Consider the following 11,940-nt stretch of genomic DNA (forward strand, 5'->3'; position numbering starts at 1 on the left):
ATTAATAGATGTCTCTCATTACTTTTTGGGATTTAAAAATCGTAGATTTCTTTAAATTTATAAGAAAATAAAAAAGTTTAGCTATTTAGTGATAGATAACACTAGTGACGTTTTTTTTGTTATAGAAATCTATAAATATCTAATTTGAATACTAAACCCATGATGACGCCACATATGCAATAAAAGCAGAAACCTGTATCTACTTATTTTCAATACTTTCCATATGGTGGCGCTAGAATCGTTTGAACAATAGTTCCAAAAATTCTCACTAAATATGCGTAGCGCTGTAATCAACCAAGCGCGCCAAAAGAAAATTTGAAAAGACGACACTTTTTTATGAAATAAATGTATACGATTTTCTTATTTCTTCACGGTATACAATAATATACATGCACACATTGTTTTTAAAAAACAATGATGCACAGTAGCATAAAATATCAAGCTTACCTATTATTGTATAAGTGGTGTTTAGCACTTATTATAGATATAGATATCGTTAGTAAGCCAAGTTTAAAGAATAAATAAATCAATATAAGTTAAATAAAACTCAAAACAGTAAAATATATTATCTAATTTCTTCTCACATTCTATGTTATAAATTTATATAATCTTATCTACTCTTTTTGTTAAGCTATATAGTTATATATAATAGCTGCTCTCCTTTATCTCATAGTCGTGAGTTGTCCGTATGTTTTTGACGTTACAAGACAAGAAAGATGTAATCATGTCAGATGTCATCATATCATGTGTTTTGTAATTTTACAATAACAGCTGATAATAGTTAAATTTTACTTTATTTTTCTTTGCCTTCTTTATACTCTGTGCTTAGTAATTTTAATCTTTTCTTTCTTTTTTGCATAATCTGTTTAATGGCATTTATTTAATGAATAATAATCATAATTTAAATAAAATCTGAATATACTTTATATGTATAGCTATTAAAGGCTTATTTTGATAAGCCTTCCTTGAAAAGATTCATGTGACGAAAAACAGGTCCGAAATATTCATCTATTTTATGTAATATGGTTTTATATTTAAATTTGTATGTGGAAATAATTTTGTTTATGCAGTTTAATTTTTGTTTAAGAACTAAGAAAAGCCTTTATCGAATCCAATAAGAACTTGATTTAGCGTAGATGTTACATGTATTTTTTTATTATGAAGATTTATCTTGGTAGAAAAAATTGTTAAGGATCTGTTTAAACTCTTTGTATAAATACTTTAGCGAGGCCTAATTTTAATTTAACCACGTTTTATTAAACCAAGCAGGCATATCAAATATTTAAAGAAAATGTCTGTTGCTGTATTTTCAGAATATTGCCTTATAAATAAATTAAAACAACTTTTACCCGCAGTGAATTTTATTGAAGTTAAAAAATCAGGTACCTATTGTAATCTTTACTGCACAATGAAGCAATAAATGGTTTAATTTTATATATTGTATTATTTAATATTCTTGTGAAGCCAATTGATTGCCTTTTGCTGACAACTGAGATGATTTTTTGAATTAAACGATGCACTTCTAGATCTTTCACCATTGTACACAGCGGAGATTATCCTAGCAGATTTTGCTAGTGTCGGACCTCATATAAGTCAGCTAGAAAAAGCAAAATGGATTCAAGGAACTTGGGCAGGAATTGATGCTTTAAAACAATACATTGATGTAAAAAATCCTCCAAAATTTGCTGTCACTAGATCATCAGGTACAAACATTGGTCAGTTGATGGCAGAATATGTAGTGGCAAATATAGTCTTTCAGGAAAGGGATTATCTTGAGGTGGGTAATTCCTTACTGGCATATATAGTTTATCCTGTAAGATAATTCTAGACTGTTGTAATTTAGGTGAGGGAAAATCAGAAAAAATGCTTTTGGAACTCGGGTCCATACCTATATGATTTTAGATCTATATCAGAATTAACTATAGGCATATTAGGAATTGGAAGTATTGGCAATATAAGTAAGTTTTTTCTTTATAATTATACAAAAAAATAGTAATATAGGAAGGGTATAGTTTGCCCAGGTAAATAATATATGACAGTCAGTTGGCGTCTGTCATTTTATATTAAAATAATTGTTGTTTATGCACAATGAACAACTTGAATAGGAGCATAAGGTACCATATGATCGAAAAAAACGACGTCCAGTTGGCTTGGAAATGACGATCAATGACAATGACATTTTCCATATAATTTTACACATGACAGCGATCTTTATATTTTAATATTCAGAATTGTATCTCTGTTACAATTACTGTTATTAGATTAATTCATTAGTGCCTTATAAACAAACATGCAACTGTTTTTTGGATGTTGTTTTTCGAAATCATACACTCTCTTGCTGGACACACATATAGCATGAAATGCAATTTCACAGTCATCATGTTAATATGTTTTTATTGTATGCCATTGAGCTTAAATTTTATGGACCTATATAAAAATAAACATCATATATTAGGTATTAGGTATAGACATTTTTTATCATATATTAGTTAATAAAGACTACAAACTAACTGCAGGTCTGTGTAGGTCTGTAAAAATACTCAAGGAAACATTTCATTACCTACCCTTTTAATTTTTTATCATCTAAATTATTTTCTATTTTTAAATTCTCATATATACAGGGTGTCCCAAATTCAAGCCTTATCATTCGGATGTTGGGAACTAGAAGAGATACGAAGTCGGTTAAATGAAGGAAAAGTTGCGCAATTTGAAGCTGATCAAAGTGTCACCTTACAAGTCTATAAATTCCGAATACTTCCGAAGATTTTTGAAAAAAAAAATATTCGCAATTTCATTTTTATTTTTATGACTATTTGAATAGATATAACAAAATAAACTTCACATTCTTATTGCTGGGACCTAAACATGACGTTGTAAGGTTCAGCAATGCACAACTTTTCTCATAATTTAATCATCTTTGTATGTGTTCTGGATTAGAACATCCCTGTAGTGTATATAGCTATATGGGACACCCTCGGGAACAGCATATATACAAATTAAAATTTGGAATGTTTTTAAAATGTTATAACATATATTAATTATGTGTTAATACACATTATTTGTGTATTAACACATTAAATAATGTGTATTATTAAATCATTAGAATAATTAGTTAATCATTCTAATGAATGATTAACTAATTTTACTCTAGAGAATGCCTTTTTAATAGACATTTTTTTTATCTGACAAAATATATTTAAAAAGACACCTATATTTGATAATTTTTTAGTTGGAAAAACATTAAAATATATGGGTGCTACAATTTATGGATATGGTAGAAGAGAATCACTGCCTCTAGAAAATGAGGAATACCAACACATTAGCCAATATTTTACTAAAGCTAACTTCAAAGACTTTTTGAGCAAAGTTGATTATTTAATTAACGTATTACCCTCTACACCTGAAACAAACGATATTTTAGGAAATGGTGTTCTAGAAAATTGTAAAGGTTAGTAATTTCCAATGACTAAAGAATATAAGGACCAATAACACCAGAAAATGAATCTGACCAGAGAGCTATTATTAAAAATGCAGATGTAAATATATATTAAAAAAGATGTTTTAACATTTTTTTTAAACGATTATTCGATAGTCTTTAATTTTATTTTTAACATGTGTTCCTTTTATAATAAAATTATTGATTATACAATTTTTTACCTCACAAACTTAATTTGTAAATGAGACCAGGGTGTCAAAACTAAATTGAACAGTTTACAAAGTTTAATTTAGTACTTACTGTTAAGAATTATTAGGCTTATTTAGTAATGAATAATCCTTATTTGTTTATATTTTTAATAAAAGTTTCGCCTACCTCTATGGTAAAGATAAAACCAACTTACTAAAAGCCAAGAGCGTCATAGGTGAAAGAGACCGTCATTATATCTATCTCACTCCGGTTCCGGTAGATATAAACCGATTGAAGTGAGATAGAACTTTCCGCGCTGTCTTGCGGTTATGACGCAAATGGCTTCTAGTAAGTTGGTTTTATCTTTAGATGCCGATTTTTAGGTGATGTTATGCCGATTATCTAAAAAAGTATTAAAACTTTCACAAAAGGTAAAATAATAATATGAACTATTATCCCAATATGTAGCATATATCATAGTATAATAGCAGAAAAATAATTCTCAAATTCAGTAACAAAAAACAGCTAAAAAGAGTGCAGAAAATTGTTCATTTGCCTATGAAATTTAGAACCAAAAAAGAATGGCGTCCTATAATTTAACATTTGAATTTAACCAAAGGTTCAACATCACAGTTCTTCTAGGTATATGTTCCAGCCCGTACATGCGCGTTACGCGTCCTTGTATTCTTTATTATTTAGTCATTAAAATTACCTTATATTTTCTGTCATGTGGATACCGTCTGGTCAAAATCTTTCCTTCTCTCACTGAACAGACTTTACATTTAAATTTATAAAATACAGCAAATGAATTAATTTCTATCTATGTCGCTTTTAGGAAAAAATACAGTATTTATTAATGTTGGAAGAGGCAATGTTATTAAAGACGCTGAAATAGTACGTGCTTTAAACGAAAAATGGATTGCAGCTGCCATTATAGATGTATTTGAAAAGGAACCATTGCCAGAAGATAGTCCACTCTGGAAACAAAACAGTGTAAGCTAACTGATTTCTAATTTGTGTATAACACATATTTTACAAAGAGTTAATGACGTGTCATTATTTCAATAGACAAATTATTTCAAAATTTAGAGTCAATTCGCCATAAAAAAATGAAAATATACTCTTGACATAGTCTACTTGATATAAGTCTGTCACACGCATAACTGTCACTAAAGTCATACTTTTTCGAGATACAGATACATTCAACATTATTTTTTTCTTTTATTGGATATGTTAAATTGATTCTATATACAGTTGTACAAATATAGGAAGAGACTTGGGGATAGCACCGGTCGCACACACGATAGTGATTTCTCACGTCTCTAGCTATACTTGTTAAGTTGTACATAATTTCTTGGTATCAGAATAATAAAGTATTTTTCCTATTTATTGTGAAGTCTTTTTTATTATTTTTATTTTCTTATACTATAATAAAAATTATTTCTTATAGGTTTTCCTAACACCTCACGTATCGGGTCCTAGCCGTGTTCAAGATATAGTGAAACAATTCAAGATCAACTATGAGAAATACCTAGAAAACCAGCCACTTAGTCATAAAGTAGATTTTGAAAAAGGTTATTAGCATCACTCATTTGGAAAGTTAAACAGTCAAACTTTCAACACAAAAGAAAGAGTAGTTTAGTTTCACTATATAATCAAATATGTTCGTACAAAATTGTTTATTTCTTTGTCAATAAAAACATTTGTCTTCAGTTTTTTTATTTATCAATCCTATTTAATTTATCTAATAAGAGAATATAATATGAGCGTGAATTTGATGAATATGAAGTTTTCTGACATATTAACACAGATATATAAATTCAAAAGTAGATAGAATTTGCTGTTATCATACAATTATGATAATTATACACTTTACAAGTTGCTACAAATTCTCTCTCGGGGTGCGAGTATTAATATCTCGGAAACCACAATAGATACGAACATGGTTAAATTGAGGCAAAGTTACCAGCTTGATGTTTGCCAAGATGCTATCAAAAAAGTTTCAAAAATTTCAAGGATTGCCAAGTTAAAAAAACGGATTTTTTGGAAAATCGATTTTATTTTTTCCCGTCGTTACTTTTCAGAAAGTCTAAAAACTAATAGCACATTTTCATAGCCACTTTATCTATTTGAAAGTATTTTCTTTGGTATTTTTATATTTTCAAAAAATTAGCTAATAGTTTCCGTTGTTAATAATACCGTTGTACTCAGGAGACCGAATTCTTTCAAAACCTGAAATAAAAAATGCCGGTCCGTCTTAAAAAAATCAAGTTGGCCCAGTTAGCCTATGTAACTCACAAATTATCAGCTAATTTGAAAATCTAAAAATACTATCAGGTAGCCGTGATAAAGTGGCTATGAGAATATGCAATTAGTTTTCGGATGATCTAAAAAGTAACGTCAGGAAAAAAAAATGGATTTTCAAAAAATCCGTTTTTCCAAATAACTCAGCAATCCTTAAGATTTTTAAAACTTTTTTGATGGCATCTTGGTGAACATCCCAAAGGTACAACCATAGTATAAGGAAATTAGTAGTTTTACTCCTTGTCAAATCCTTTGTTCTTTTTCTGCAACTTTATATGACCTTGTTCTCGCCTCCGTAGCCGACGACGTAGCTGTATAGTCGTGGTCTATTAACTAAGCAAAGTATAGACGTGGCACTGGCCATAGTTTCACAGATATGCATTTAGGAAAATATGAGTTCACAATAAAATAAAATAAAAAAATGATCATCGAGTAAAAACTTGCTTGAAAACAGAATATTTTCACATTTCGTGTAGGTAACAATTCTTCTGTATCTGAAAATATTCTGATGGAAAGAAATGCGGAAAAAATATATAATGACATATTTTTATATTATTATCTATTTCAGAGATTTTCTACGGCTTTTTTTTTATTTTAAGCAAGTTTAATTTTCTGTAGATAACTGGATTCGGCATAAAATTATGCTATAGTACACTGTCTTTATTTAAAGCACACTGCGGTGTTGCCAATCTATTTCTTATTTACTAAAACTTTGGTTAAAAACATTATATACGAAAAGTGGTAAAAAACTAGAGTGAATATAACTTTATTAATACTTTACTATGTTTTCTTAAACATGAAGGATATCGGAATAAATTCGTGTAGAAAAATTTACTTTATCGTATACAGGATATTTTTTATGGCGTCACCAAAATCGTAATATTTAAAAAATTAAAAAAAATCTCATTTTTTTTAATTGCAACACCTTGTATATTATTCTTCTTTCAGATGTAGAACTAAAAGGTGAACATTTTTTGACAAGTCAAGATAGACAAAGATCATATTAGGTGGGTTTGAAAAAAAATTTACTGTTGAAAGAGCCATATGTAATATAATACTGCGAATATCTGCGACAGCGGTAAAAATTTAGGAACACTTAAATTAATAAAAAAAATGTTCACTTTTTAATTCTGCATCTGACAGAAAAATAATATACAGAATGTCGCATTTAAAAAAGTTGAGATATACCATTTTAAATATTGCGATTTTGGTGACGCCATAAAAAATACCCAATATAGAATAATGTATATAGAATGATGTAAAATAATAAAAAAAATCAAACTAACTTTACCATAACTTTTTTGTGACACCCTGTATATAACAAAATATTTTAGGATACACCCCTTTATAAACCTTGAAACATATGAATAAAACTTTTTCACATCTTCGACAACGACGACGATATTGGACTTCCTCGCACTAATGGGCCACCCTGTATATTTACGGTGGTTTAAAGCTAGGTGTGGCACTTTTCTTCCCTCAAATATAAACTCAATATTTTGTCTATAATATTTTGAATGTTGTTATATTACGACCACTTATAATAAAAAATAAATAAAAAAACATAAAAAAATACAGTCCACTAAATTTAAAAGAGATTATGCTATTATAAAATTCTTTCAATTAAAAAATATGAATAATTTGCGGAGACTTTAGATGTACAAAATATTTACTCTAAAATTGTTTCAAAAACCAATTTATATAAATTATCTCGTAAATTATTATTGGAATGAAAATTTTATGGAAAATCCCCTGACCAAAAAATATTTTCATGCGCATATTTGAGACAACCTGTATATCTAAAAACTATTTTTAAAATCTGCACACATGCTAAAGAAAATAACAACATTTAATTAATTACATAATATCTTAGCTTCTAAAATAAACAAATATAATTAAATGTTAATTGATAATTACTATCAGCTTGCCGATTTACATCCGATGGAAATCTAAAAAGACTGAAAGAACAATTTTTTGAATTATTTCCACAATTAATAGCAGTGCACAGTAAGGCACTCATTTTTTGTCAATTCGTCCCTGTGCTCGGACGCAACGCTCGAACCTCACAGCTTGACGGACCATAGACTTAAAATAAAATATAGACTGAGCATCTCATTCATAAATAGCTGGAACATGCGGTCAGACAATGTCTTGTTATTGTTTTAGGTTATAACGAGTCCGACACGAGCGATAGATAGGTTGTCTCTGTCGTAATCATAGACTTAAAATAAAATATAGACTACACTATTTACATCTCAACGCGGTCAAACAATATTTTTTGTACACATGTTTACTTCTGGGCAGAGTCGACCGAGCCTTCCTCATCCAGCCTATGTTGTCACGTCTTTAATATTATCAATATTTTTTTCTTGTTATACACATATATTGAGATATTAAAACTACAGTTTAATAAAGTAGGTTTTAATATTCCATAGATGTATTAAATAGTCCTTATATTACTAAATTATAATCGGATACTATTTAAAAAGGATAAGTTCTTTACAATATGACAACACCGATTAGAGGCGAGGGAGCATATTCATTCATTTATTACCTTGTAGTACGCGTCGCACGTGTGCGGTAAAGCTTTGTTGCCGCTATGTCCCCGGCTGTATTAACGCATTTTCTTAGCTTGTAGTCCTTAAGTGTTTATTTTATTGACATTTTCTGTTCAAGAACTATAAAATATGGTTCGCCAGTGCCAAATTTGCAAGAAATTTGACTTAAATATTCCATTTAAGTCTTGAAACGACGGTAGGCAACTCTCAATTTACCCATTAGGAGTCAGTGGCGTTGTTGTAGAAAGGCGCTTATTTAGATAATATTTTAGTAAAATGTAAAATCTGAATTTTTTCTCTTACATTACATTATTTACATAATTGTATTATAATTATAACCCTGTTAATAATTAATAATGTTTTTATTAAAAATATATTCCGGTTTATTCTAAAATTATCTTCAGAATCTAAAATAACATACAAGAATTTTAAAATGATATTACATTATGAAACAATATTTTTTAATATACTGGGTCGTCTCAAAAGTGGCTCACCCCTATAACTTTTTTATTTTTTCAGATAAAAAATACAGATTTGTATGTTAGTAGGTATATGACATAAATTAGGATTTATTGACGTATTCAATTGTTTTTGGTCTCTTCCTGTTTCACTGAAATTATTACATCTTTTGATTTTTAAAGGCACCTTCGGTATATTGCTACTTTATTCGATAAAAAATGACACTCTGGATAGAATGACATATCGTATGTCAACTTCTGACATTGTCGCTTAAAAACAAATCGTATTTTAAATTTCAATCCAAGGTGCCATGGTGTTAAAAACACTAAGTTTTAATCAAGGAGCCTTGGAAAAATAGTTTTGATCGTCTAATGGGTTTCGTGTCTTGTCTAGGCCGGTTAAAAGATGTGCAAATCGTATTTTTAATCATACATATGTCAATTTTTTCAAATGGAACAAGGGTGATATTTTAATTAGCATATTTGGGAAAAACATTTTTTATGAATATATTGATACCACACACTTGGTATTTCGAGTCAAATTGTCGTTATGAACCGCGTGTTACAATTCCAATTAAACCATACGCGAAAATGTCAAAAGTTGACATATGATATGTCATTCTATTCAGAGTGCCATTTTCTATCGAATAAAGTAGAAATATACGGAGGGTGCCGTTTAAAAATTAAAAGTTATAGTCATTTCCGGTGAAACAGGAAGAGACCAAAAACAATTGAATGCGTCAATCAATCCTAATTTATGTCATATACTAACATACTAAATCTTGTTTTTTATTTGAAAATATAAAAAAATTATGGGGATGAGCCACTTTGGGACGCACCCGGTATAATAAAGACAGTACCGAGTTAAATAAATGTAGTTTTCATTTTATCCACTTCCTATCACCTTCCTCTCTTTAATGGAACAGATTTATGTTTTCTCTAATTTACATAATAAGACTTCACTTAACCAGAAACAAATTACAACAATCATATTTTTTTTCTCTCCCTGTCGCCGATTCTATTATATCTGTGGAATAGATCCTGTTTTGATTAATATTAGGGGTTGTAAATGTTTGACTAAAATTAATAATTTATTATTAATTTCAATTTATTATTATTTCTTCGATTATAAAATTTCTTCAATAACGTGTATTTTATTATTTTTATCCTTTTTGGACTCTAAGACGTTTTTTCTAAACTTTTATTTAAAAAACCTGTCCTAAATCTTAATAAAATATAAAAAAGTTTAAATACAATATATTTTTAATTTAACGATCAAAACTATTTTTCCAAGGCTCCTTCATTAAAACTTGGTGTTTTTAACAACACCATGGCAGCCTGGATTGAAATTTAAAATACGATTTGTTTTTAAGCGACAATGTCAAAAGTTGACATATGATATGTCATTCTATTCAGAGTGTCATTTTTTATCGAATAAAGTAGCAATATACCGAAGGTGCCTTTAAAAATCAAAAGATGTAATAATTTCAGTGAAACAGGAAGAGACCAAAAACAATTGAATACGTCAATAAATCCTAATTTATGTCATATACCTACTAACATACAAATCTGTATTTTTTATCTGAAAAAATAAAAAGTTATAGGGGTGAGCCACTTTTGAGAGACGACCCAGTATATTAAAAATATTGTTTCATAATGTAATATCATTTTAAAATTCTTGTATGTTATTTTAGATTCTGAAGATAATTTTAGAATAAACCGGAATATATTTTTAATAAAAACATTATTAATTATTAACAGGGTTATAATTATAATACAATTATGTAAATAATGTAATGTAAGAGAAAAAATTCAGATTTTACATTTTACTAAAATATTATCTAAATAAGCGCCTTTCTACAACAACGCCACTGACTCCTAATGGGTAAATTGAGAGTTGCCTACCGTCGTTTCAAGACTTAAATGGAATATTTAAGTCAAATTTCTTGCAAATTTGGCACTGGCGAACCATATTTTATAGTTCTTGAACAGAAAATGTCAATAAAATAAACACTTAAGGACTACAAGCTAAGAAAATGCGTTAATACAGCCGGGGACATAGCGGCAACAAAGCTTTACCGCACACGTGCGACGCGTACTACAAGGTAATAAATTAATGAATATGCTCCCTCGCCTCTAATCGGTGTTGTCATATTGTAAAGAACTTATCCTTTTTAAACAGTATCCGACTTATAATTTAGTAGTATAAGGACTATTTAATACATCTATGGAATATTAAAACCTACTTTATTAAAATTAAGTATTAATATCTCAATATGTGTATAAAAAGAAAAAAAATATTGATAATATTAAAGACGTGACAACATAGGCTGGATGAGGAAGGCTCGGTCGACTGTACCCAGAAGTAAACATGTGTACAAAAAAGATTGTTTGACCGCGTTAAGATGTAAATAGTGTAGTCTATATTTTATTTTAAGTCTATGCGACGGACCGAATTACAGGACCGAATTCAACTGAAACGCTTTGCAATTTGCAACCTGCCAGCTTGCAAAAACTGGCAGAAAATATTTGCGAGAGCAACTACTCTTTTCCTTAAAGTATGGTACAACTTTGCCTCAATTTAATCATTACCGATTAGTTACCGAGATACCATAATGCTCGTACCTCGAATTTGTAGTACCCTGTATTGTTAAACAAATCGTTACTTACAAATTTATAAGTGCCATATGATTTGAGATTTAGACACTTCAGATTTTTTTTATCTCCGATTATTGACATACACATACAGGCCCGAAATCTACAACCATTGATATTTTAAATATTTAATTTGTTATAAATAAAAAATGCGTTGAATAATTTTGTAGTGTAAAATTGTTAAGTTAAAAATACAAAAATTTTAATTGCACAAAAGTTCAATTTACTCTACACATATTTTTCATGTCTTGATATTCAGATTTAAAAATAATCTTGTAAAAAAATATATTTAGGACCTGAACAAATAACTTATATAAATAAACTAGTCATCAACTTAATT

The 11,940-nt window shown here is 28.9% G+C and overlaps 1 protein-coding gene across 2 annotated transcripts; it reads left to right on the forward strand.

Annotated features, from left to right (window-relative positions):
* The first annotated feature begins 672 nt into the window (after positions 1–672).
* LOC115885542 (glyoxylate/hydroxypyruvate reductase A-like) lies at positions 673–5,337 on the forward strand. Of its 2 annotated transcripts, XM_030904505.1 has the most exons (7): positions 673–993; positions 1,088–1,382; positions 1,527–1,777; positions 1,844–1,958; positions 3,230–3,448; positions 4,461–4,618; positions 5,076–5,337. In XM_030904505.1, exons 2-7 carry the CDS (start codon positions 1,292–1,294, stop codon positions 5,205–5,207), a joined length of 966 nt encoding a protein of 321 aa, XP_030760365.1. In that variant the 5' UTR covers positions 673–993; positions 1,088–1,291; the 3' UTR covers positions 5,208–5,337. The 2 variants fall into 2 exon arrangements, with proteins under 2 accessions (XP_030760365.1, XP_030760359.1); XM_030904499.1 differs by having other exon boundaries at positions 679–1,382.
* The last annotated feature ends 6,603 nt before the right edge of the window (positions 5,338–11,940 follow it).

The sequence above is a fragment of the Sitophilus oryzae genome, unplaced genomic scaffold (genome assembly GCF_002938485.1).
Source record: "Sitophilus oryzae breed Bouriz unplaced genomic scaffold, Soryzae_2.0 scaffold_111_pilon_pilon, whole genome shotgun sequence".
Classification (NCBI taxonomy): Eukaryota; Metazoa; Arthropoda; class Insecta; order Coleoptera; family Curculionidae; genus Sitophilus; species Sitophilus oryzae.

Bases quoted from the DNA above. Each gene is read 5' to 3' on its own strand.
- LOC115885542 (XM_030904505.1), top strand. From the start codon at position 1,292: ATGTCTGTTGCTGTATTTTCAGAATATTGCCTTATAAATAAATTAAAA. The intron at 1,778-1,843 runs GTGGGTAATTCC...GTTGTAATTTAG, and splicing joins AGGAAAGGGATTATCTTGAG to GTGAGGGAAAATCAGAAAAA. The intron at 1,959-3,229 runs GTAAGTTTTTTC...ATAATTTTTTAG, and splicing joins TGGAAGTATTGGCAATATAA to TTGGAAAAACATTAAAATAT.